Source organism: Eleginops maclovinus, chromosome 10, assembly GCF_036324505.1.
Source record: "Eleginops maclovinus isolate JMC-PN-2008 ecotype Puerto Natales chromosome 10, JC_Emac_rtc_rv5, whole genome shotgun sequence".
Taxonomy (NCBI): Eukaryota; Metazoa; Chordata; class Actinopteri; order Perciformes; family Eleginopidae; genus Eleginops; species Eleginops maclovinus.
Genome location: NC_086358.1, coordinates 5761664 through 5789637, shown reverse-complemented (window position 1 = coordinate 5789637; position 27974 = coordinate 5761664). Strand labels below are relative to the sequence as shown.

At 40.3% G+C, this 27974-nt stretch overlaps 3 protein-coding genes across 4 annotated transcripts; 2 read left to right on the top strand and 1 right to left on the bottom strand.

Annotated features, from left to right (window-relative positions):
* Window positions 1-8: 8 nt before the first annotated feature.
* kctd5b (potassium channel tetramerization domain containing 5b) lies at window positions 9-15926 on the top strand. Of its 2 annotated transcripts, XM_063893180.1 has the most exons (7): window positions 9-372; window positions 7122-7230; window positions 8026-8117; window positions 8236-8331; window positions 8526-8630; window positions 10773-10898; window positions 12901-15926. In XM_063893180.1, exons 1-7 carry the CDS (start codon window positions 151-153, stop codon window positions 12928-12930), a joined length of 780 nt encoding a protein of 259 aa, XP_063749250.1. In that variant the 5' UTR covers window positions 9-150; the 3' UTR covers window positions 12931-15926. The 2 variants fall into 2 exon arrangements, with proteins under 2 accessions (XP_063749250.1, XP_063749249.1); XM_063893179.1 differs by lacking the exon at window positions 8526-8630 and having other exon boundaries at window positions 17-372.
* A 1016-nt stretch (window positions 15927-16942) lies between these two features.
* On the top strand, window positions 16943-22704 carry ube2ib (ubiquitin-conjugating enzyme E2Ib). Its single transcript, XM_063893246.1, has 7 exons — window positions 16943-17079; window positions 18520-18598; window positions 19410-19493; window positions 19783-19855; window positions 20691-20800; window positions 21195-21274; window positions 21916-22704. The coding sequence occupies exons 2-7, from the start codon at window positions 18533-18535 to the stop codon at window positions 21977-21979; spliced, it is 477 nt and encodes a 158-aa protein (XP_063749316.1). The 5' UTR covers window positions 16943-17079; window positions 18520-18532; the 3' UTR covers window positions 21980-22704.
* LOC134870814 (interleukin-21 receptor) lies at window positions 22700-26806 on the bottom strand. Its single transcript, XM_063893245.1, has 8 exons — window positions 26584-26806; window positions 26120-26258; window positions 25858-26030; window positions 25577-25731; window positions 23889-24066; window positions 23695-23797; window positions 23516-23594; window positions 22700-23446 (listed from the first exon to the last, which is right to left on the bottom strand). The coding sequence occupies exons 1-8, from the start codon at window positions 26675-26677 to the stop codon at window positions 23057-23059; spliced, it is 1311 nt and encodes a 436-aa protein (XP_063749315.1). The 5' UTR covers window positions 26678-26806; the 3' UTR covers window positions 22700-23056.
* Window positions 26807-27974: the final 1168 nt, after the last annotated feature.

Below are 27974 nucleotides of genomic sequence, written 5' to 3'. Positions count from 1 at the left end.
GTGCTGCTGAGTGGGTTAGTAGGAGTGGCTGAGGCGCTGGCAGTCTGCTTTGCATGAGTCGTGGACTCCCAAGTTTTTAGTGGCTGCAGCTGAGATATTTCCTGTCAGCTGCACACAGCCGAGGCGAGGGCGGAGGAGACGAGGAGAGGGATGGCAGAGAACAGCTCCGAGACAAGCAGCTCCGCTCACCGGAGATGTTTGGCCCATTCTCCGGCGGAGAGAAGCACTTCAGCCGGCATGGGGTCATCGAAGTGGATTCGGCTGAACGTCGGGGGAACGTATTTTTTAACAACGAGACAGACGCTGTGTCGAGATCCCAAATCCTTTCTGTACAGACTGAGCCAAGCTGACCCCGAGCTCGACTCCGACAAGGTAAATGCTAAGCTAGCTAGCACTGTAGTTATAAAAGCGCTAACTTTTTTAAATTTTTACTCAAATAATTCAAATTTTTGCTCACTTCATTTTTTTAAGCAGTTATGGTGGCTGATGACTGCATGTATCAGCTAGCATAACCAGACCCCACACTTTGTAAAAATTAGTGTTTCTTTGTACTTGATGCTTACTCAATTTTTTTCTGTGGCTAGGTAGCATTAGCACGGTATGCTAGCTAGATTCCGACAGTCACCACATGACATTCGATCTTTCTGCACCAGACGTTGATGCAAATGTTAGTAGTGGCCAAACGTCGGTACTATAATATGTGTCAATCCGTGACATCATTTGGCTCAAAAATACAATTTACCCATTGATTTATATTGGGAAAGAGACAAAATCATATCGTTAAAAGTTGTATAATTCGCTTTAAATTCTGAATCCAGGGTTATTTTCCTTCTCCATTCATTTGACTGTGAAGGAAATGAGGCGGGGCTTAAGGGAACCTTCAATGCGCATGCTCAATGGGCCCACATACGGGTACTTACTGAATCTACAGTCGCTCCGTTCAATGCTTCATGCGCTACTCAGCAACTTTCTTTGGAATGAACGGGGTCCCACATCTCACGCGGTATCCAGTTATCTCTATACACCCACTGTTTCTTTGACAGGATAACTTGTTAGGTCTTGCACTTACCTAAATGTGTTTTAAAGTGTTTAATAGCGTAACATAGCTTTCCCTGTGAAAATATTAAGTCGCCCAGCAGTTGCAAACTTTCCCTGTCTGAGGCCGTTTGCATTGCAATGCACTCATCGAGGTGTCAAATAGCGACAGTAATCAAATCTGCTCCATTATTCACAAAAAACTACTTTTACACATTTGCTATATAGAATGTAACTCGATTTTATGTATGACTGTAGATACTATAATATTTAATCTAAACCTGAAGTGTGTTATCTGGCTCTGCTGCAACAGTAGTATTGCATTAAAACATATTTAATATGGCAATCCACTAGCGCCAACAATCTTGAAATCAATAGTTCATCATATTAGATTAGATTTACTTTATCGATCTCAAATTGGGATTTTTTTCCTCCATTTCAGCAGCATATAAACAAGGCATTGCACATAATGTGAAAAACATATTGACAGTGAAAAGATTTAAATATGTATACTATCTGTAACATATGCACTATGAAGGTCCTGTTACACCAAAGAACCTTTTAAAATTAGGATATTATTTAAATTAAGTCTTGCCTGTTAAATTAAGTTAAATATAAAAGGTAGTGTGAAGACACCATATACAGATGAATATTGGTTTCGCTGCACTATATCTGTAATTCTTTGACTCATCCGGGGATAGTAATGTCTATAAGTGCTATAATTAACTTCTCAAATGATCTACACATATAATACTTTATTGCTCGATCAATTTGTGTATCTCCCCCCTCCTTCTCTCGGGGTTAGTCCGTTACTTTTCTCTGTTTGCTCTGCAGTAATCAGCCTATGTGCTGGTGGCGAGGCTCCCCTAATGAGCACATACGTCATTGCCAAGTGGGGTGAGGTGCTGCTGACAACTGAGAGCTGGGGATGAAGTCACTCATCTGCCTGAATGGCCTCAATGCTCCAGAAGCAGACTTCTCTCTGTTTGTCCATCTGCCGGTTTTACCAGCACTGTGTGTGCTTTAAGGCCGCCGGCACTGTCGAACACAATGTAGTAGTGTCTGTATGCATAGTGTAATGTGCTCTAATTTTCATCGTTCATTTTACTTCCCCATTATGTATTGTTATCTACTTGCACATTTTAATCTTCACCCCTGCCCTCCTTTTTATACTAAGCTGAAGCCGTGGCTCATCTTGTATTTTCATGCAAATATCTTAATCTCTCAATAATCAGCTTGCTTTTCTGTCAGTTTATCCTCCCATGAGTAGCGGATCAGTCCATCTCAATCCCCTTGTCTTATGTGTGTATCAGGCTCTCAAGCCATTACCGCAGCACTCTCCTACAGGCGGTCTCAATAAGATAGCTTCCTGTAAAAGAGAGGTTATTATTAGATATTATCTCACTTACTTGTGTGTCTCAAAACTATTTACCTTGCCATGATTTTATCTAATCTACAACTGACCTAAGCAGGCCATGTTTCTTTGCATCGCGCAAGCCTGCATGAGAATAGAAAGCCGAGTAACAGATCATTGAAGAGCTCTGTTTTTTGGCGAATGCAGTATTGTGTTTCCCAGCCGCGGAAATGAGTGGTCCAGTATTCAGTCACGCAGGCTGACGTGCATCCGCAGGGCTCTTGAGGAGAGCTGCATTATTCATGTTGTTGACTGGAGTTTGCACATTGGGGTAGATCAGGGAGAAAGTGGAGGAAGTGCTGTCACGTGCACGGCCATAACAGCCAAAGTCTTGCATTTAGAAATATTCTTTTCAGTATTTCAGTATGTAGACAGTAGACATGCTACTCATTCTTGTCATGATGGCGATATTAAAACTAGGTTTGTTGTGACATATGTGACTAAGTACTGCAGCAAGATCATAATCGGGTATTGTGTTCAACATAGATAATTGTCCAATCAACGAGCTGAGAATTTTCAAAGTGCATCCATCCACCCAACTCCTGCTCTCAAACTACTCCACTCAGGAACACTCAAGCAGAGACCCAGCCTTCTAGCTTTGAGAGCTGCATCAATTTTTCAAGCACCCCATCACAAAGGACTCGTGTTCCTTCAGCATCACTATTCTTTTCGTATTTATATCCATTTGCTGCCCAAAGAACTTCCCTGCAGGATGTGTGAGAGAAATATGGCCGCATTTAAAGCCCTATCCAGCTTGTATGTCATGCCTGAGCACACTGTGGGAGGCAACGTAAATATTTAACGGTGATTTCTCGGTCTTCTCCTGCTCTGTGTTCTTGCAGTAAGTGCTCAACAGGACACTGCAGACTACTATTGGCCTCATTGGTCTGAAGCAACTCAGTCCTCATAATCCACTCCCTTACAGTTGACCATTGCCTTGTGGTGTTGTGTTGTATTATTCTGCGCCAAAGTCAACCCTTTCACTTGCATCCTCTTTTTTTCTTTACCCACTTCTTATGCCAGGAAAAAGCTCCAGGTTGCAGTGATTTTTCTGGCTTGCCAGCTAAGCCGTGGAGCTACTTAACGGCCTCTTGTAATGACAGCAAAGCTTTTAGGGGACTTTTATAAAAGGAGCCGTTCATTTACTGCCTGCAGCACTGCTCCGTCATAAATTGCTCTGCAAAACGCGCTGATGGTGTGGCCTTTATTGAGTTGGAAAAATCAAAAGAAAGGCGAGACTTTCCTCTCCGCCTTTAGTGAAAGGTTAAACTCTCATTCAAATGCAGTGGTAACTATCTTGGAATATGAGATAGTTTTGCATAATATCGCCATGATGTGATGTGTGTATTATTTAGAAGATGAAGGCTATTTGACTATGCCATTACTGTGTGTACTCCGGAGGGACTCCTGGCTCCAACTCTACAAGGATCAGACTTCCACTTGGCTAAGTAGCTACAGTCATGTGACTCAGAAGATCTACTGAAACATCTTTAAGCGGTGTTTCTGCACCAGGCTTTTACTCGACTGCAGTGAAGTCCGAGCAGCGTTTGATAATGCTTCCCTTTCTTTTTATTCCTGGTCTGAGCTAATTGGAAATGACTTCCTTGCTGCCGCTGATCCCTTTGTGACTAATGTTAACCGTCTGTACTATTACTTTAAAGGTCTATATGATATTTAGCAGTGCATATACCCACACCTGGCTGGAATGGCAGAATTGTTCCATGCAAATGTTTGCTGCACACCCATTGTTGTACTCCAAAGCAAACATGAAGCGACTTGTCATTTTGTTGAATTATGGATTTACTTTCACTGTTAATGTGTCTGCAGAAAGCCCTATTGGACATCACATGCTTGGAGGGTGGGTCACCGTGGTATTTCCTGTGGGAGGATATGTATTGTGTGTATGAGAAGAATGATAAGGTTAATACGCACCACTTCCCTTTACTGTGATGCCTTCCCTTCTAATTGGCCTTTGTTTACACCAATTCTAACTGCTCTTCAGTTTGAATCCAGTCGTAAGGCTTTGCTCTTGGTTCTGTTTGTACGGATGCTTTGCACTTTAAATATTTTTGCATAGCCAAACCACAAAATACCATTGAGCTCGCCTGACCTACAGCGAACTGACCTATTTCTGGTAGTTATTGTAGGCGGTGTTGATATTTGTCATGGTATTGTTGATATCATCTGTTGTTTTTGGTTTAAGCTTTGTCCCGTGTAAATCTAGCGTTTTTACTCAATTCATGCATGACTATATAGTGTCTGTAACTGTCATCTCTTATACTGTTACACAAAGACACACTTTCTAATTCACTCCATGTATTAATAATTCCCTTTTTGTTTTCCTGCTCTTTTCATTCTGTTCTCACACTGTCTCTGACTCCTCTGCCCGTTACCCAGTGCTCCCCGGCCTGGGCCCCCAGAGACACAGCCTTTTGTTTTTAATTAAAGACACTGTCCCCTTTGTTTTAAATGTGCCCCCAAATCAGAGCCCATATACTCATTTGTTTCTGAACTGGGTCACTTTCACCCCAGTCCTGTCATAGATGCACGTACGTTCGAGAACAGGCTCGTCGTCACAACAGGTTAGAAAGCAACATGTTTACAGAAGGAGGCGAGTACACACACACACACACACACACACAGTAGCTCTGAGTGTTTGATCAGTGGGAGTGTTTTGAGGTGGTATACAATACTTTATTTGTATAAAGCAGTCAGCCTTTTTCAACTGCCATTTTTGACATGTCATAATAGGATGAGTGCAGGGTGTTGCTCATACTATTTACGATGGCTCAGGTGTCCCAAAATGACAGTGAGCCGGCATGCTCAATACCAGGAACCCTGACACCAAACCGGTTGAATGCCTTTTAATTAATGAATTTACTCCTGTGATTCCTGCTCTCGCATGTCAACACGTTTTCAGGGTAACGGTGACAGGACCCCATCAACATTTAATTCATACCCATCCAAGTTTAATAGATCGCAATAAATGGATAATAAATGAAAACCAAAAAGACGTGTGTGTTCATGGGATTGTTGAGGTGGCAGCTTTAACTCTCAGGCTTTTGAAATACCCCTGTAATGCACATATTTCATAAGCTGATGTTAATGGCATCTCAAATTTAGCAAATGAATTATGTTTAAGGATTGTTAATTTTCAAGAACATTTGGGATGTTTTCTGCCTGGTTTCTTAAACAATGATGGTTATCGCACTGGTTCTCAAACTGTCCTCTCAGAGCCATCGCAATGGGGATGCACTTTAGATAAACTACAGCTTATTAGACCTTGTGTCGAAACAGACATTTCGACCTTTCACACAAAGTTATAAACAGCGATATGAGTCATTGCTGACATTTGAACCGTTAACAACTGTGCTCTGATGACGCAAGTGTCATGATTGCACATTTCTTCCGAAACGAAAACAATAAGCACAAGATAAACATACGTTTGTCGAGAACTCAAAATAAAAACCGGAGACTCTCATGGAAGCCAAGAGTAGAAGCTAACGCCACCACCGTGCACTGTGTGGTCTGTATGTGGTTAGTTTTGCATCTTCAGTTTGGTCTGTTTGCTCCATGCAGGGCCCGCCTGTGCTTGTGCTCAAGCGTGTGCACTTCCCTATAGAAATGTAAAGAACTGACGCGGGGCAATATGACCAGAATAGAGCTCCATTAAGCTCCAGTGGGATATTTCTGCATTGGAAAGGAGGTCAACTAGCCAGGAGGGTTCATATGCATTACAAAAGGAAATGCACTGGGACCCTTTGTCATTATTGGAAAGATAAATGGGTTTGCAGCTGAATCCATCTCTGCGCCTGTGAAGACGAGCTAGCTGAGGTGCCCATCCTTCTTTGCAGTGACAATATCGCACCAACCACCAAATTTGCCAAGATTGCTCCTGAAGCCATATCCCTCGACTGATGCAAAGTCAAACATCCTGTAGCATCGAGAATTAGCACAGAATTTGCTTAAGGCCTGTCCTCCTTGCTCGCAGTGTTTTACTAAATGTCATGCGTGTTTGACTCGCCAAATGTTGCATCGTGTTAAACTACCTTGGCTATAAAACTGGAGTTGGTCTGCACGTGTTGGTTTGCGTCGTAACAGACGAGACTAGGCTAATTGTTGGAAGCCAAGGTGCTTTCTCCCGCTCCCCTCGGTGGATTCAGCCTTCTGTTTCAAATCTTTTTATGTTCTGCTCTAATTGTTTTAGCCTCCTCTTCCCCCCACGAGACAGTCGGTCTAATCGCAGTACTTACAGAAATAGAGGGAATACCCAGTGGTTCTGGTGAAATTGGGATCAAACCCAAGGCCTGTGGGAACATTGAAGTGATATCCCAAAGCTGTCGTTCGTGTTTCCCTCTGTGCGACGCATGTGCTTTAAACCCCTGTAGAGATTATCAGCAGAGGAGCTGACCTCATAATTCTCATCCCTCGAGTTTTATTCACTGATGTGTTGTTTTTTTCCCTCCACAGATTATGTTTCGAATCTGATTTAAGCCTGCTCATTGTCTCCTTATTAAAGCAACACTGGCAATATGGAAATGGGAAATAACATGTATGATGAAAGGATTACAAATCTCGTTTGCTTTACTGTATTGCACAAAATGAATACGAGACCTGAGAGTAAATACAGCGTTATAACATTAATCTCACCCTCCTCTTCTCTGCTTTTCAGGATGAAACTGGTGCCTATCTCATAGACAGAGACCCGACATACTTTGGGCCGGTGCTGAACTACTTGAGGCACGGCAAACTGGTGCTCAACAGGGACCTGGCAGAGGAAGGTAACGTCTCCGTGGAATATCAGATAACTCTAAGAAATGTTTTCCAAATCCAAACACAGCGGTCCCCACAGTGGGTACCCACTTCTGACTACTTGTTCCCAATGTTCGAGGTCATTGCTGTTGATTGATTGAAGGCCTGTCAATAATGATACTAACGTTATCAACGATACATACATGTGGTTGGGTCAAGTTTTATTTCTAATAATGCCAGACAAAAATATAGATGTATAGATTTGGCCCCCGCGCATATATCGCACACTTTTTGTTAACAGGAGTCTATTTTCATTTTCCTTTTAGTCGTGTGTTTTTATATTTCATTTTTCTAGAATATATTTGTACTTTTTCACATTCCAATGTCTTAATACTGGTACGACTCTTTTAAAACAGAGTTCTTGCTCGTCACGCTCTTATATAATCATTCTTTCAGTGGCACAAAACAGCCTTAATATATAATTTATTGCACATTATTTCTGGGACTATTTGAAGAAGTCCATTTGTTTCAATATTTCTAGATCTTCCCACCAAAATGACTTATTGCGATTGGCCTAATAGATAACAGAAAAAGGTATTGTGATATTTCTGTAGGAAATAAATCTATCAGTCCGAACTGCCTACATGTCTGTCACATCTCAGTCTTAACAGAATGCAATACAATAATGTGATTGGTCAAAGGACATTAGATTACAGCACATTGCAATCGCATCAAAATCTCTAAAGCAGATCAACTTTTCTAGCCGTACCAGAATTAATATGCCTATTTCCTAAAGCCTGAATGTTTGTTTTTCTGTGTTTCAGGCGTGCTAGAAGAAGCCGAGTTCTACAACATCACATCATTAATAAAGCTCCTCAAGGACAAGATCAGGGAACGCGACTGTAAAACTTCACAGGTACACACGGTTCTTATTCAAACTGATTTCTCCATCAATGTGTCACTCCTGTCCCGTTAATTCTCTGTTGTCTCTCCCTTTCCCTCCCTTTCCTCTCTTCCGGGGTTCCTCCTCTCAGGTTCCAGTGAAGCATGTGTACCGGGTGCTGCAGTGCCAGGAGGAGGAGCTGACACAGATGGTGTCCACCATGTCCGACGGCTGGAAGTTCGAACAGGTAAACCTTCTCCTGCAGGGTCGACAGCAGCAATCCTCCTTTCATGTTGCTTCACCCCCCCCCCCTCTCGCTATGCTCACATTGACCCAGACAAGTCCAGTCCTTAATATTGGAAATGGCTACTCACATCTTTTTTCAATGTCCGCATACGTGATCCGGGCATCCCTTTTTTGTGCTCTGATTGGTTGTTGCAGCTTGTCAGTATAGGTTACGGGCGGGCCCACCAGTCAGAGTATCTGCTGATTGTGTCAAGGGAGGTGAAGGGAGAGGAGTCTGCTTTGCCAAACAACAGCGGAGAGGTGTGTCTAACAAATTTCTGTCCATGGGCTGGTCACTGCATGGTCCCCATGTTGTCCATACACACCCCGTTGGCCATGTTTGTCCCAAGTAGACAAAAAGCTGTTGGTCTTTTTTTTGTGTTCATTTGTACTGCTTGCTCACCAGTGAAGCTAAGAGAACATGACACCTGCTTCTCTTCTCGTGTGTGATTCTGTTTTATTGTGCTTTTTTTCATACTGCATTCACAGTTGTTAAGCCTTCCCACAGCTCTCCGTGTTCTGCTTTGATTTAGCCACTTGGCTGTGTTTGGTGCTGTGCTGTAATATAGTGCTGGTCGTTTAGTGGTGAACTCCTCCCTATCTTCTTGTAAACCGATTCAAACATTATGAGTGAACAGACCCAGTTTAAATGTTTCTGTTGAGCCGGAGCTAATATTTCTAATTCGAGTCCACACGTCTGGGTGTTGTGTGATGTGTGAATGAATCTCCCTGAGACAAGGGATCACTGGATCCCCTATTAGAGCTGAAATCCCTCTAATCTCCTTACAAAGGTCAGATGGAAACTCCTAGAAACACTCCTTATGCAAAGCTTAAAGCTTAGTCATCAGCACAGGAAAGTCTTTTGGGGAGATGAGATTTAAAGACCCACTGCTGCGTTAAGACTTCATTAATATACACAATTTGTTGAAGTGTATTTTACCCACAAAGCCTTAGGATTTGGTGCTCGTTGAGTCTTAAGCAGCGTGACAAGTGGAATCCATGGTAGGTAGTTGAGATTATTTGGTCTGCGTTGATTCCTAATGTGAGAGAGATTGCTTAACAACAAGTCTGCAGCAGTGGCTAATGAGGAGCTGCATGTCTGAACATGCACACCCGGGCACAGATGTATACATGCAGCCTGCAGTGTACACACACTTGACATTCAGGAACACCATTCATTTTCTGTTGTTTTTAAAGGTGTGCATGCGGTTTGTTCATCTTAGCGATGTCCTCCCTTTTTAAATGATCCTTTTGTGTCCCTTTGTGTCTCTTCTTCCAACCGACATGACTTGGAACAGGAAAACCAGAAATGACTACGCTTATTGTATTTGAGGAGGCCATGTGTAGACATTTCATCATCACAAATTTCTTTTTGCTCAATGCAAAACACACCTGTAAAGCAGCTTCACAGATGCTTTAATTTAGTTGTTCTTGCTGGTAAGACATGCAGCTAAAGGGTTACCAGACCTTTTACTGATTGAATTGATTGTTATTCACATGGCAGTTAAGGCGATGGAGGAAATATGAAGCACATGTTCTTTGACCTACTAACATTCAAATCACTGAAAACAGACATTTAGTGATGGGATCATGCAACGTGGTAGTCTGCTCCTTTCTTTGTAGTTTACGGATATTTCTTATACTTTGCATGGTCCAACTTTTTGTTATAATCAAGCCTGGTCCGCTCATGTCACGGTCACTTTTCCCTGTTCATCTCCAGACAAAGCATGTCTGCTCCCTGTGTTCGGGCCCTTGCACTTGTATTCAATAACTATCAGCTGGCTCTCTTCCTTCTTCCTGTGGGGTCTTTTGTGACATTTGTTTTTTTTTCAATTGTGTTACTCTCTGTAAAGTTTTTTTTATTTCCTGTTTGCCCATGATTGTTTTGTTTCGGATTTCTATGCTGGCATTTCTGCAGGTCCTGCCGTTTTGTTAGCGTAGTACCTTTAAAACTCACACACTTCTATCCCCTCTTAAACTCTTGAGCCTCTAAATTCTATCGTCCGGTTTATTCATTTAAACCATTAAGAGGGTTGGCGTTGTGGTCTTAGTGTACCATCTAATTGTGCCACCATGTCATCCCGGGTTTAAATCCCACTAGGGTCCTTTTATGTGGCGTCCCCACTGTATCCCATCAAATGCGGTGAACCTAATTGAGACGACTGCAAGATAATTAATTCTAAAAACAATCCTTAAAGCTACCGCCCTCAAATGAGTCTGTATGAACTGATTTGAGCTCCAAAATAACCATTTGAGGAGCCTTGAATTGGAGTTGCATGAACCTGTACCCCTTGATTGATTGTCTATCATTCCTGGAACGTCTCGTAACTTTTTTCCCCCCATGAGTAAGCAGCTTTATCATTCTGAGGCTAATTCTTCCCCTCTGCTCTCGTGTCTCTCTAGCTGGTCAGCATAGGCTCCTCTTACAACTACGGAAACGAAGACCAGTCCGAGTTCCTGTGCGTAGTCTCCAAGGAGCTGCACAATCAATCATACGGGACAAACAGTGAGCCCAGTGAGAAGGCCAAGGTAAGTGTGTGTGTGTGTGTATGAGAGAGGCCAGTTTGAAAACCCATCCACAGCAAACATGTGTGAATGATGGCCTGTGCTGAATGTTTTAAATGCATTGCTTTTACGAACATGCCACCAGGGGACTCGGAGCACCTCTAGTTTATTGATGAGAACGCTCTATGAAGGAGAACATTGTGAATATTCAGTCCAGTTAAAAAAAAAACAGCCTTCCGGTACAAACCACAAGTGATGAGAGAAGACGTTAAAACGTTTACATTTAAGCAAGCGACACTCATTTTTCTTGGTTTTAGCTGAGCAATGTTCTCCGGCATTAAGCGTTTTCATGTCGGCCGTGCTCTGGCGGTAAGAGAGGACAGGTCTTTCTACTGGGAAGGTCTGTCATTTTCTCAAGGTGCTTTGGGAGCGAAGCGGGAGGCATTCACTGCCCCGAGGAATTCAAACTCCCATCAGCTTGTCCCTGCGGGGGCCCTCACGCCTTTAGGGCACACACCGTTAAAAAGTGTAGTCATGCTGCTGTTTATTTAACAGGGAGATGAAACGCTACCAGAGCATCTTTCAAACTAATGTAGAGGGAGAGTAGAGCATCAAATCCAAAGTAGGTCCTGGAGTATGAATCATTTGAATATGTCCTCGGCAAAATTCTAAATCTGAAAAGATCTCTCCTTTTTCTGTGACATTGAATGTGACTTAATTTGAAACAAAGGGCAGCATGTGCAGTCAGTTGCTCTTAGACACATTTGCATCTTATTTGAGTTTGGAATCGTAAAGGATAAATGTGGCCCTCTGAACAACAATCCTTCCTGTTGTCTTTATATACAATTTGCATGATCTATTACTTCACGTCTTGTCTTTCCTGTTTTCGTCTGTGGTGTCTGCATGTTTCTCATGAGCGAGGACTAAGTCACGGATTAAGAAACGAATGGCTCTTATTTAGGTTTGAACATTTATGACTCACTGAAGAGCGCTCATCTGCTCAAAGTCACTCCACCACACCTGCTTAATTTGTCCCTCTCTTCTTACCCTGAGCCTCTTTGATGCAGGTTGCATTTCTTACAACATGTCAAAGATGATAATATGCTTAAACCACAGCAAAGTGAGGATGGAAAAACTCCTCTTTTGCCTTCAGAGTCTTCTTCAGATCAAAAGCCAGATGGCTCCTGCTGAGGCTGGTTGAACACTTTCTTTGCTCTCCTTTTGAAACCCGATGGGAAGAGCTCCGTTTGTTTCAGTCGTGTAAATAAGACCCATGTAGTTATTGCCACGCTCACAGCCCCGGTTAATGGAGGCCATGCTGAATCATCAGCTGCCGCGGTTTGACTCATTGTCCCTCATTTGAGAGGAGGGGGGGGGGGGGTTACTACGCTGCCTTTGTCCATTTCATTGTTAGAAATCGTAGTAGTGTTGATGCTTGAACAGCACTGGTTCTGTTTTTTAAATCTGTCCTTTTTTCTAAATAAAAAAGAGTCATAATGAGGAGAACTATGTTTTATCTCGAGCACTGTACCGAGATGCATCTTTACAGGATTGTATTGCTTTAAGTTTTAAGGTGACAAGCAAGAAACACTCATAGCAACCATAATAGATGCAGCCACAAATACCATATAGATAATACAAATATAAGACATTATTTAAAAGACAAATAATGCCAGTTAAAGGATCAAGGAGTATTTTCTTTTTAAGAAGTTATAATTAAGTTAAATCAAATAGTTTTGTCCAACCAACCAAAGATGGGGCTGTCAAACAATTGTTTTTTTATAATAACTTATTATTTTCCTCACCTGTGCGAGCATTTCCCTTTTCTCTGCGACCTATAGAGCATGTTTGCTTCAACAAGCACCCAGATTAAATGTCTGTCTGGGAGAGAATGCAGTAGCAGGTATAAAAAGAGCCTCATAACGCTGAGTGCACACGGGTCCGTACGGATTCAGTTACTAAAAGAGTTCTAGAGCATGTAGTGTAATATGTTTTGGTTAAATTTACCCTTCTTTGGTCTTTGCAGATCCTTCAGGAGCGGGGTTCCCGGATGTGAAGAGGACTCAGTATTATGAGCTCCAGGTGTTATGATGCTCACATATCATCTCTGTGGAAGAACGTTTGGCAAGATGGAGATTTTGGAGACGGGGATCGTGCATTTATTTTGTGTTTTCCCTCCATTTGAGTTTTTATCTCTTGATGTAAATAAGTCTGTTTACTGACAATTTGTGCCTGTACATTTAAACTGGACCTTCTTTTTTTTGAATTAGCGGCAAGGTTTTTTTTTTCCTAATTGAGAGTAAAGTATTGCTATCTTCAAATGTTTTATGCTATAAAAACGTGGCCGTCATCATATAAGGCCAATGATTCTCTCAGGGTCATCAATTGAGTTAATTCTTATATCCTCCTACTCAAGGGTCTGCTAAGGGATCAGTACGGTCTTTATATCTACAGAGTATCAAAATCATTGTTCACAGATGTTAAGAAGGGAATTGTGCATTTATCTAGCGCATGTGAAAGAGTTAAGCTATCAAATGTCAAATTCACCCCATAGAAAACCAATACTTTCTCAAACAGTTAAACTGAGATTTGTGATCATGAGGATCTCAGCTGTACAACACACACCTTTCCAGATGCATTTGAAGCATTTCACTTTGATTTCGACATTGATTTACTATCAAAGCTGAACACACACGTCAGTGATTACATACCGTAGGTTAAGGGGCATTAGGTTATTCATCAATTGCAAGTGACCTGTAAAGAAAACGTATGAAAGTCCCGTTTCAACATAGACTTAATAAGGTTCTTTTAGCGATACAGCAGAATATCTGATGCAAAGTGCTTCTTCATTGTTATTTTATTTCTGGAAAAGTAAATGTGTGAAGCTGTGTGTGTCACCATGCACTCTATCTTGCAATCTTAGTAACAATATGACCCACAGATAAGGCCAGTGTGCTGTGGGAGTAAATAATTACGTGTTCAGGAAGTTTACCTGCCTGTGTTATAAGGATAAGTATTGGATATACATTTAACACAAACATATTCTTTCAGAGTAAGATTTCTGCAGCCTCTGCAAATGTGGACTTTTAGAAGAGGTAATATTGCTCTATAAATCTAAAGATAAAACTTCCAGACATCTTTCTTTACTCCTCATGTTCATAAGTCAAAGTTAACTGCCAAAATAGTCAGACGTGTTTAAAATGTGAGTTCTGTTTTACAATATTATTTGTCAGGAAAAACCAAGACAAGTGTGGTGGTCCCCCCCCCCCCACCACACACACACACTTTAATGTTTCCCTAACTGGTTTATTTTATATGTTTGAGGGAACACAAGTTTATCATTCACGGGGAAGTGTTAGTGGTGGTGGTGGGGGGGGACAGGAACTGCTCGGAGGCAGTGGTGAAGGACTTTGATTTTTCTGTTCATATCCAGAGGATTTTTGTTTAGATGTAAATAATCCAAATTCAATATTAATATTTAACTCTTTAAAGGAAGAACTGCACGTTTTGTACACTGTATAGAAAACACAACTTGGAACGGAAGTTGTTTATACTGGATCTTTAAGAAAAATGAGAAAACCGTGACAATGTCGACTTTGCATTGTTTGTACAGGAGATCTCTGAGCAAGGTGTCTTTCACTGATAACATGCCTGGATCATGTTTTGATAACCAATAACAAAGCTATACTTGGCTGGCTATGAAGTTGACTGTTACATTTAAGAAAAAAAAGACTCCTGTATTTTTCCTGCATTGTGATAGATTCTTCTAAGCATTTTGAAATGTGTAGATTTCATACACAGCATTACAAGCACTACAGTGTCAAAAACCAACACTGTGCACATTGCTTACAAGCCTGTAATGTTGTAAATGTAAATACTGCATTTTAGAACACTTTTTTTTATAGAAAGTTGTTTTCAGGTTTGATGTGTGGTTTTTGATAGGTTGGATATTTCATTCACAAATAATCATTTAGTGTTGCCTTCCCCCCCCCCCCCCCCCCCAATGACCAAAATCCAATGTCTTATGTGTATCGAACACATTGATCTATGTGTCAGGGACGAGTAGACTTTTCTTAACGCTGGCACACTTTGTACATATAGACTTGTTAACTACACACAAACCTCCATTTACTCACATGTAGACGTATACACTTGACTAAAACAATTTTTATATTGTCGGGGAAACAAGTATGGATGCATGTTTTTGATATAGATATACACACAAACACACACAAGGGCTTTTAAAGTGCAACGTTTGACATCTGCAAAGAGTTTTAATCAAAGTAGACTGGATTTCCTGCCAGAGCTAGGCTATGTTTACATTTGCTATAGTATTCTGAAGCCTTCCAATTATGTACTGTCTTGCACTCCCTCACACACATTTGTCTGACTTGTGAGGCTGCACCAACGGAAACTAGTACTCCACTCGAGCTGATATCCACACAGACGACTCCATACACTTCTGAACATCCTATGCTGGAGCGTTGCAGACAATCTTGCTTTCCACCCTCTCGGATGTTAGAGATTCTCACCTTTTTAAGCTCTGAGCAAAGGTTAAGTGGGTCTTTTGAGACTTTTTTATTTTATGCGATGAGATTTAAAGTGTTTTTGTGTTTTGGTTTGATTGGTTAAGATGTAACTTCATTTGAGGTGTTTAACAGCTACATTACCTTATATTGCCCTTCACGAACAGGTTGTCTGGTTCAGCATTTGGCATAGATAATCATTCCATGTGATGGACAAACTTATCAAATCTGTAGCCTAATACTTATAAGTGCCCAGTTTGTTTTGCATTCAAGTCATATTCCACAGACCACTGTAATGCATGATTGGAGATGATCACACTTGTAATCAGAGGGAATGAATGTGTCATTTTTCCTCAATCTAGCAATTACATCGATGAATAAGGTTCTCATATCACTACATAGATCACTATTCTATATGATCTTATGCAATGTTAAACATGTACAAACTAAGTATGAGATTAAGGGGATAGATCTATATGGTCTTGCATAAATTAAACCCAATAAAATGTTGTCATTCAGAATGTTACCTGTGTGATTTATTTTCAGATATTACCCTTTGGCTCTGCTAGTGTACATGACTTTGTATTTCTCAGTTATACATAATAGTACACATGATTAGCTTTTCTTGGTTAGTAATATTAATATAAACACATCTAAGTGTTCTCACATCTGTAGATACTCTGGCAAAAAAATAAGAAATGATATATCCTGTTTTTTGTTTTGTTTTTTTACAAACAGCGCCCTCTTGTGTCCTTTCCTTGAAACAGGCTGCCAATGACTTAGTTGCCTTAAAACATGCCTGACTAGAACTGTAGACGATTCTTTTTAATCGCTTTCTACTGCAATATAAAACAGTGTTGGGGGATCTGTTTCTGAGCATAACATTTCTCATTAATCTAAACTGTGTAGTGACTGTATTTATGTAATTATATTGTCAAACAGTCGTTTGGGTTAACGGTCTTTAGTCTGATCAAAGATGATTTATAAGTGAAGATAGAAATCCACCAGCGTTGAAGGACATCGCGCATGGGATTTTTTGGTGTATGAAATTTGATTATGTTGTGTACAGCCTGCAGGGAATTCTGAATATTAAACATAATCAGTTTCATGTATTTTAAAAGTGTATCTTTGCTTTTTGGTTATCCGTATAGGAAACCCACAGCGCATGAGTAATGAGAAACATAAAAAGACGATCTTTATCAGCCATATAAAGTTGCTTGTAATAAACTATGAGCTATCAACAAAGGTGGTATCAAATGAAAACTAATAAACAATCAACCAGATAAAATATTTCACCTAAATGATCGACAGTTAAAAGTCCACACTCAAAGCTCTCATCGTGAAAAAGATGAAAACGCACCATGATTTTCCTTTTTTGGGGGGTTATTCTTCTTAATTTTCTATATTTAACTGTGTTTAAGTATGCACCATATACACCAAAACAAATTCCTCTTATTTGTAAACCTACTTGGCAATAAACCTGTTTCTGATTATGATAATAGTATTTAAACGAAGACGGAAGTACGCGACAGATGACCGTTTTGCTTCGTTGTGTCTGTGTCTATCTTGAGTCGGAGCGGGTGGTTTTTCAGGAGGGAAACTTTACAAGGTTTAACGGGATTTGAGAACGATTAATTCATTTTGCCTCATTACCAGAGTCAGTGCAATTACACTGAAAGGTAGGAGCACACCTTTATTAGCGAACACGTTAATTTGGTCGTGTATTAAGATATTTTACCCGCTTCAGTTTGCGCCATTTTCGCTAGTTTGGTAATGCACAAATGTGCGCCTTTCAGCTCTGCCGTTCTTTGTCCCTATGCGTTAATGGGTTACGATATGAAGTATTCCTGTGAAATATTTCACATCCCTTGTTGCTATTGCGGATTATTTATAAACATTACTTAGGGGAAAGACAGAAATCACTTTTCTGTCATGCAAAATGTGGTTCAAATCAAGTGCATTAGCGCATTTTTTGCTGCATCAGGCCGTGTCAGACGCTAACAGCGCTTTTTGGGATGTAGCATGATTCTGGCGCACATGAGTTAGCTCATCAAGCTAACCGGCTAGCTTGCTAATCGAATTGCTTTTTGCGGTCAGTGTGTTGACATTTGTGTTGACAGCAAGTTTACAGTGAAACTCAACGAAGGTGTAGGAAATTAAACGAGGATGTTTTCTTTTCCCTGGGCCCCTAAAGTTTAATAGGCGCAAACAAAATAGCAGGAGAATCGTTTTCTGTAGCCATAACGTTACCACTACCGGCTAACTCAGCTAGCCCCTTAGCCTAACAGACATGAACAACAACACTTTAAAGGTTGGTGTTCAAAGTTGCCCGCTTCTATAGTGTACTACTCTGCTGATGTAAAGTTTGTAAATGCTAGGTGGGCTGTTTGTAGTCGTTTTGTTGCTTTGCCTACTTTTACTTTGCTTTACCTCCAAAGCATCGTTGCTATAGAGATAATTAGACATTCCAATGGAGGGTCTTGATTAGAGTTTGTTTAAAGCGGACTGGTAACACAATGGTGTGCACATCAGACACCTCTGTATAAAATATACGTTGGCATAAGTAAGGACATTTACACATAATTAACGAGGACGTGTTGACGTGTCATTTATAATTGAATCTAGGTATCTAAAACACTCTTTTAGAGAGGATGGGTTAAATAAATCACTATAAAAGACCTTTTGGCTTTATTTGATAAATGGAGCTCACTTCATGGATGTCAGGTTTTCATTTTCTGATGTTTTGATCTAACCCCTTTTACCAAATATTGTTTTGCTTTTATTCGTATTTAAGATCACATTTGCTTGTGTTGGTCGAATTTGCATTTAAACTAGGCATTGCACGTAATGGGAAAAAGACTAGAAAGTAAACATAAGTACAATTTAAAAACCTCTTTTAAAATAGAAAGTAAATCTGATTTGAAAAGTAAAATGTATAAATATTGACAGTGAAAGATAACATCTGTAGACTAGCTGTCAAATAAACACTTTTGCTTTTTGGCTCTAATGCTTTGTGAAGGACTTAATTGGCAGCTTTTAAGAGCTGACAAAGTTTACTTGTGAATGTCCCGGTTTAAGATCGGTTATATCATTGTCCTGACTTTCTCTTCTTATTGCAGGAGTCCACGAATCATGTCAGGCATTGCATTGAGCCGGCTTGCCCAGGAGCGCAAGGCATGGCGGAAAGACCATCCTTTCGTAAGTAGTGTCTCATGAGATGCACCTGCTTTGTTTTCACCGTCCTGTTCAGACCTGACAATTAAATGCCAGATCAAGTGAACAGCTATAAGTACAGATGTAAATGCATATTCAGATCTGAATGCTCAGACCATATTTGTAGGTGGTCTCTGCTACATAGGGCCACATTCTGTCACCAGTAGTATGCCAACGCATCCTGGGCCACATTAAAGTGCCACCCATTCGGCCATTTCTTTGAATATATTGTACCATGGAATAATTTCTAGTGTCAGAAATGTTATCGTACTGTTGTGATGGGCCAGTGTTTCTTACAAATGTGACACCTGCCCTCTTTCTCTAATCCCTGACACCTTTGAGCTCTCTGTGCTGCAGTTGTCTGGCATAGAACATATCAGTAGAGTATCTCATATCTTTATGTGAAACTGAAATATCTGAAATTAATACACACACTGCAGTCAGGCTGAGAAAAGTGTGCCCAAAGGCACACAAGCTGTAGGCAGTGCTTTTTCTTTAATCATTGCAGATTTCTTTAATTATATGTGCAGTAATTACTTTGAAATGTATTGCACAACACACCAACAACTTTCCATTATGTACCGTTTTTTTAAAAAAGGAAATGATGTTCGTGTGTATTTAGTTTTCTATATGAAACAGTGAAGTGAGACTCGATCACACATGCTCACTGGAGACGCATGGAGCCAGACCTTGGGCCTGTCCACTTCTCATCACCCAAAGTCCATGTGAACGCCAGGTTTGATCTTGTCAGCTGATATCTTTATAAATGTTTGCACTCTCCTGTTCAATCTTTCAGGGATTTGTTGCTGTACCAACAAAAAATCCAGACGGAACCATGAATCTCATGAATTGGGAATGTGCTATTCCTGGCAAGAAAGGGGTAATGTATTTCATGTTTCAATGTATTTATGTAATGTATTTTTGAATAAAGAACATATTTGCTTTACACAGCAACCCCTGCTACATGGAGCACAGTGAGCCTTTCTTTTAAGCCACTGTTGTTTCTGTAACAGGTGACTGGGAAAATGGATACTTCTTAAAAAATAGCTTTACCAGTGATGAGCCTGAAACCTACTTTTAAAAGAAGTCTGGCAATAATAACATGGTTTTTAATAGTTACTATTGGTGCAAACTGTGCCAATATGAGTCTAATTCTTGTGTCTCCTCAGACTCCGTGGGAAGGAGGCCTGTTCAAACTGCGCATGTTGTTCAAGGATGACTATCCTTCATCGCCTCCAAAATGTGAGTGACTGTGTCTGACCTGTGATCAGTGTAAACACTACTGTTATTGGGATTGCTGCACTCTGTTATTATGTCTTAGAGATGCTTGAAGAAGTCTTATCGGCATTGTGCAATCAAAAAATTCATGGCAAGAACTGCACACTTTATCAACCATGAACAGCCAGGTGCGCCACACGATACACGCTCTTCTTCATGTGCACTACCAGGCATCATTTACATCCTGACACTAGCATGAGTCTGGCTTGTTTACTGGCAAACGGACAATTCAGTTAAGTAATTAAAGACAGAAGTTTCCCTGAACCTCGTCACAGACGGGCGACGCGTTTTGAATCTTTCTGTGATCAAATAATCAATTAGGCGCTTGCAACTTAATTAAAGGTTTCTTAAAGACAGAAAAGGCTGTTGAAGCTGATCTAAAGCAAGCATGTTAATTAAAAATATGAGATTAGATGTTAATGGTTTGGATCCCAGAATTTGACATGAATGATTTGGCTGTTATTTTAGAGACGATAAAGCTAATGACACTGATATGCCTTATCTACATTAGTACTGGCCTACTGTGTGAACCCACTATAATTCAGCCTTTCCCCTGTGGGTCCTGCACAACGTACGGACACTGATGTTCAATGTCCCTCTAACCTGCCACAGGGTCGATGTTGTCTGAATGTTGCTCTCTGAACAACAGAAAATGCTGCTCTTGAATGGAAACGTTCAGTCTGTGTATATTTGCGGAAAAGCTGTCAGACAAAAGTGGAATTTGTTTATCTTCTCAGACATTTGTAATGGATCTGCAACAGAGATGCACTTACATTTTCTTTTTCCTCTTGTCTTTCAGGTAAATTTGAGCCTCCACTCTTTCACCCAAATGTGTATCCATCAGGCACAGTATGCCTATCAATTCTAGAGGAGGACAAGGACTGGAGACCAGCCATCACAATAAAGCAGGTCTGGATTGCCAAGCTCATTTTCATTATAGGACATTTCCTAAAAGTCTTATATTTTGTTTATATATATATTTCTATTTTTGGTTTCATACCGTACCTCCACATTTATATCCTTGACTGCGTCTCAAAATGTATTTGCTTGAACAAAACAAAGGGAGCTGTTTTAGTTATCTTGACTTAATTATTTGAAACTTTGCAATTGCTTGGATATTCAATATGAATTGTTACTGACAGCTGGAAGATAAGGGTCACGAGTTATTGAACAATTCATGGAGATCCAACCCAAATAAAGAGATAATAGAACATGTTAAACTTAATGACTAACACATGTTAAACAGATGAGTTGCTGACTTATTTATAAATGATTTGATCTCATTGGTTCAATTATCATACAGATCTTATTAGGTATCCAGGAACTCCTAAATGAACCAAATATCCAGGATCCAGCCCAAGCAGAGGCTTACACAATCTACTGGTGAGTGACCTTTTTTTTTAAAGCTTGTATGCGTGTCAGAAAACAAGATAAACAAGGAGAAGGGAGTTATTGATCTCCTTTATACAGTGCTTCCAGAGTAATTGCTCTGGACGCTCCAGGATTTTACGCTTGAAGATACCCGTTTGATCAGGTCACCTCTTCTTCTCCGGAGGTTTCACACCTCTAACTCTGGTGTGGATCATACAGAAAAGTCTGGGAGAAAAGAGGTGGCTGTGAAAGGGCCCTTAGACCTGCAGATCTTTTTCTCTTAGTTTAACAATTAAGGTAGATTTGATACTGATACTGGATTAGTTTTTCCTCCCTGGCCTTTCTGATGGATGTGATGCAATACCAGGAGTATAAGAGCTCAATAGAGATTGAGATAACAACATTTTCCTCCGCTTATTTAAATCCTCACGTTTTTAGAAGTGACGCAAACGGAGACCCAAAGATGATTATAGTCTTTCGGCGTCCTCCGTTACAACCTGTTTAACATTGGTGTCCAGCTCAACAGCCTGACGGATACATCTAGAGAGCTGCATTGTTACTCGTGTCGTATCGGTCCTGTTTTTAGTGTTGTTTGGAAATTGTCTAATCACCGCAACATGATAACTGCTTTTTTAAAAACTTTTTCTTTTCAGCCAAAACAGAGTAGAATATGAAAAAAGAGTTCGAGCACAAGCCAAAAAATTCTCCCCCTCGTAAGGCAAAGACTTGGACAGAAGGAAAAGGTTTAACAAGGATCACCTCCCCGCTCAGTCTCAATGAATGTGCGCCTCTCACATCAGGACTTGCTTAAAGACTTCTATTTAAACTCCACACATTCTGTGCCATCCAAGCTTCATTTTTTCTTTTTTTTTTTAGTTTCTTAATTGCCAGTTGGCGCATAATGCTGGGAGGGGATGGGTGCTCGGGCGCCCTGGTCATTTGGTTTTAAACATTTATTGTCTTATGTGGTGCGAGGGACACAGCTCGGTACCAGTTTCATCAACTCCATGCAAGCTGGCTGTCATCAATGTTGAAGGAAGAAAATATCTTTTTGTTTTATATTGCTCTTTCACAGGGTCTATTCCTTTTTTATGTTTTCCCCCTTTCTTTTCCATAAATTTAATGTAAAATTAGCTTATTTCATTGTCAGTATTTCAACTGCTGTATAATGAATGGCACTTTTATACTGTTGTATTTCACTAGCGTCTCTAGATGGCTCTGTCTAATTCTCTTTCCCAGGTTTTCTATTCAGCATGCTGTAATATATGATAGAATCTGCTGCCTTGGCTGTCTTTTTGTTATTCAGAGTGTTTGCTATGAAATAAATAAAAATGGCCATGATGACTGAGGCAGGTAGGCTTACTTCTGTATCAGACTTAAGGTTATATGGTGCTTTGTTCATGTATGTGTTGGCGTAAATAAAACTTTCTACAAAACTTAAAGCATTTTCTTTATTAAATGAATAAAACGTTCCATTTTTTACCTCGAAACGAAGCGAAAATTCAGTCGTCATTAAAACAATGTCGAAATGGATTGACGAAAAGGTGTCTGTCTTTACAGAATTAACTCAATGCAAGCTAAATGTTATGCAATCACTTCTATCTCCCAATCATTATGCATAAGTTGTGGGGAGAAGAAAAGATTATATCTATATATGTTTACAGTTTTATTTTGAAGCAGTTCTTTTAGTATATTGAACTTTAAGTGTGTCGTTGAACTTTGAAGGTTCAACTCCACACTTTCACTGTACAGTAACTTCACTCGTGCTTCAGTTACTGCCTCCTCTCTGATGATCTATGTGGGGCAGGTGTGAGATTTGAAGCTCTCGTGATCCTCTGCTGTGACAGGGCTTCCCAGTTGGAAGGTGCTCAGGGTGCAGTACTCGTTGCAGTACCAGGGCGGGTCCCTCTCCAGCCAGCACCCTGAGTCTCCTTCATCCGAGCTCTCTGCATATGACGATGGAGGGTTCATTGTGCTCACAGCGTACGGGACCCCCAGCATCGAAGCGTCGCAGCCGGGGTCCGATATATTGCCGTAGGCGCTTCCGTCCGGGAAGTGGTGGTAAATCTGGGGCTGACACTCCTCCTTCTCTTCCACTACTTCACACTTTGTGAGCGTGTCGATTTGAAGCGTTGACTCCGTCTTAAGCATGTCGGCCGTGTGTTTATGTGTAACCACCCAGCTCTGTAATCACAGGCCTGTTTAGTGACACTTTTAGGAGGTAAATGTCAGGGTTTTACAAGCTACACTTACCTTAAAATCTCCCTGGCATTCATTGTACAGGGTGTGGAAGTAGGGTGCTGGAGTTGGGATGAAAACACCCTGCTTCCACCTGTATGTGGGAGGAATATATAACACATATTTAGTGTATCTTGTTTGTAGGAAATTACATTTTTGTAGTAGAGGGGTCAAAAGCCAGAGCGAGAGCTTACTTTTTAATCGGAGACCAGCAGAAAATGAGGGTGAATGGCACCACCACAAATAAAGGGATGAGCACTTTACCAAGTCCACCAAGAGATGTGTTGGATGGGGAATCTGTATGGAACAGTAGAAGTAAATGAAAACAGCTCAATTATAAGCCTAGATGCAAATAAGGATTTGTTTTCTATATTATTTTTGGACCCACCATTCGCAGCTGCCTCCGTCTTCCAGTGCACTTCAGGAGACCAGTCGCTCCACTCTCCTCGGTAATCTTTCCCATCAGGAATGCTCCGCACTCTGGCAGCGTACTTGGTGTCTGGCTCGAAATTTGTATCATCTGCTGAAAAATCCAAACCCAAGAACAGAAAGACTCTCGACGGCTCCTGAAATAAACACCGTAGTATGTGAGTAAACTTTGAAAAGGAGGAAAATGTCTTCACATATTAAGTTTGGCACCCCTATAATTTGACTGACCCCCAGAAGCCCTACCCTTTTTGACTGTCAATTGTGTTTTTTTGGGAGAAATTGTGTTATTTAAATACAATTTTATTATCAATTCAACGATTTGTAGAAGGGTCGAAATCTCTAAAAGAGCTTTAGCACTGTGATAAACAGGCGTCATGTTCAGTGTGGCACAACAGTCAGGCTTTGAAGGAGCACAAATGAAGAATCAAATAGAGTAAAATGTGTTGGTTGATTTGGTCCATGTTTAACAGCAGCAAAACTAAACACAAAATATCAGTTTACAGACTCAAAAAGCTTGACAGGTAACATCTGGGTTTCATTTGTCCAGTCGCTACCTCTCAGACATGCATTTTAAAATGTCTTGTGAATAAAAGGTCTCGCAGTGAGTTTGTAAATGGATGTTTTTGATGTAGTTTTGCTGCTAAACACGTCCCGATCGATGTTAAATCATCACATGATTTATGGTCTGTTCAAGGAATACGAAAGAAAATACTATATTCAATATTTCAGCAACGCAGGCTCAGTAACTATTTTCTAAATGGGAGTATTTACATTTTTTAGGGTGAACTAGAAAATAAGGAACCAGTAATTGTCCAAAAGAGGGGACATTTACATTCTGGTTTGACCCATCTTAGTGTTGGGAGCAGTGGGCTGCCATATGTACAGCGGGGGCAGTGTAGGGAACGGTGCCTTGCTCAGGGACACCTCGGGAGCACTTGGACTTGAACTGGTGACCTTCTAGTTCCCAAGCCAAGTCACCTTATCGCCCTGAGAAGTATTCCTTTTTTTCTGGAGGTGCTTCCTGGGAGACTGTAGTAGAGCAGAGATGTTATGTTCTCAGCTAACCATGTGAAGATGAGCGTGGTAAAAAGATGGGTCACAGTTTAACCGTCAGACCATATGAGCCACACTGAGCTGTCGCTGTGGTCGCTACTCACTTAAACAAGTTCTCTTCGCTGCTATAAGGGCTGACATCACCAGTAGAAAGCAAGTGAAAGGACTCTGAAATGCTTGAAATTATTCACAGTAGCAAAGAATAAGAAAACGTCTTCCTTTTTTTTGGCCAAAGTCGCAAAATTATAAAAAGCTTGAACATTTTTTAATTTCAGAAAATAAATAAATGTGTTATTTGACGATCATCTACTCGCAGGAAGCTTGCTGTTCTGAATTTGTATCCTACTTGTTGCATAAACTAAATGGCCTTTCATATATCTTGATAAATAAAACAAGTCCCTTTTTTATTTGAAAGCATTGATTAACTCACTACTTTTTGTTCCAATGAAGTCTTTAAACTAATCTTGAATAGCTAATGTAAGCTATCCTTTAATGCGTAACTGTCCGTGTTTGAGATTGAATCCAATTATCCATTCTTCATTTTCCAATAGATTTCAACAGCCACTGAGTCATTTCTTCATCATTGAATCTCACGTTTTGTGTGTCTCTCTTGTAATACTGAAGCTGATACTTGAGTTCCTTGTACAGATTGTTGTAAGAAGAAAATTCCTCATAGGTACTTCTCCAGGTGAAGTGGAATTCACTTGCGTTGTGCCTGACTGTGAGGCAACGCGGTACGTTTGGTTTAACTGCAGAGAGGACACATTAAAGACAAACATACATGAAAAAGCAGGTTTTTAAATTTGGTAGATTACTTGTATATGAATCTAAATATGTGTGTCGTTTGGAGAATAGACAAAATAAGTGTTCCTTACTGTTATACACAGGCTCGTACAACTCAACCAGCTGTTTACACGTTTTATACCCATCTGTTTGGTTGTAACAAAGTGAGATTTCATAACCATCTAGATCGATAAACATCGTATAGTGTCTGTAGGTGCAGAAGTACTTCCCATCTGTGTTGTTCAGCAAACACACAAATTCCTTCCTGCACAAAGGAGTGAGGAAACACAATATCATCATCATAATTACGTTGATAATGCATTTTTATCAAGTACCTGTTAAAAGAAAACTTACATTGTGTCTAATCCATCCTCATATGCCTCATATGTGAAAGTGAGCCAGTAGGAGTTGTTGCTGTCTAACGGTAACCCGCCCAGGGAGCAGTTGATGGTGTACAGGTAATCTGTTACACAGTGAAGAGCAAGGTCCGCACCTGGAAAATATTGAAGCTGAGTTTATTTGGAGTGTCAGGAGTAAGAAGTGTCGCATTGTGAGTTAAGTTAAGGAGTCCTTGAGTTTGGGAATCATCCACCTTACAATTTACAGTGTTTGTCTTGATAATAGGAAAGTTAGGGACATTTAAACAATGACTTACTTCTTTTAACAAGTATGTATTCTATAATGTGTATTTCTTAAGCATCCTTCCCTTACATTGTATAGTTATTCATTAGATTTGTTTACACCCAATGTACAAAGCTTGTGCGTCTCGATTCTCTGTCACATTTTTCTGATAAAAAAGATGATAGCAGAGACAGTACCTGTAGTATTGTATCCCTGCAGACAGACAATGTTGGTGGATATGAGCAGGATCACGATCAGCAGCTTCATCCTCAGCGGAGAGCGACAATCCATCACACGGAGAGGTCAGTCTTAAGTCATGCCGTCCTGAAGCGCTTGTGAAAAGCAGTGTTTAATGAAGTCTGAGAGCATCACTCTGATAGCTATCACTCACATGTCTCTGGTGGGAGAGGATGTGCTTTTTTCAGAGAGTAGATGTAAAAAAGAAAGTGTGCGAAAGGGGGGAGGCCACAGTTTAACCAATCATAATGTTTTCACGTCACTACCTAAATCTATCAAACTGTGCTCTAGGTTTATTATCCTAGGTATTTTCCTTTAGTTTGGTTAAACAGTTGTATTTTCTCATCATTAAACCTATTTTTCTTGTTGGTTGTAGCTTTTATTTTGTTAGCGTCCTGCAGATTTCTTCACTTAAAGTAACTTAATGAATCGGCACAAAGATGGAAGACAATCATATCCTAATAGCACGGTAGGGATGTTCATTTTGAAAACACATTCAAAAGCGGTAGTGAAATTCGACTTATCACGTGAAAAACTACTGTAATTACTTACCTTTGAGCTCAGCAAAGTTAAATTGGTCACAAAAATACTCCACGAAATCTACAGAGTATGAAAATAATCCCCAGATAACTGCTCAACATTACACACCCTAAATCCTACAAATATAAAGTAGACTTAACTCACAGTTCTGTGGATATTGACTCCTTAAATAAGTGAAATTCTCACAGAAATGTGTATTTTTCTCTTTTATTTGGTTCGTTACAGTCACAAACCAAAGTGTCTTTATAAATGCAGCTGTTTCACAGAGCTAGACGTACATAAAGGAATATAATTGATGTTTGTGGATCATTCTGAGGCAGATTTTGATAATCAAGCAATCAAATGCCCTCATGCCAGGACTCACTTCCTGCTGGTGTACTTTATTAGTGCCTTAACTTATTTGACGCCATCTCATGTCAAGTGTAGCAACCGGTAATTGGAAAACATTGTGCAACTTACTAGAGTGTTGTGCAATGTGTAGAGCAGCGAGGGGAGATCAGCTTGAAGATGGTTGTGTGTGTGTTTTGATGATTTTTATAAAGACACCGGTTACTTCCTCTGATGATCACGATGTTGTTGCTTTAGAGATTATAAACCTGTATGGCAGATAGAACCTTTTCAGCCTTTTCAGACATTCTAACCCAAGGGGGCAACGTACCGTCAGCATGTCAACCAAATGACTTGTTGCAAAGGTTAAAAGTTTAACTCAGGGCACCTTCTTTATTTATAAGTTGTTACAAAGAGCACTTTTAAGCAGGAAACACGTAAACAGCATGCACACAGTCATGTCGATGTGATAACAGGTTTAATT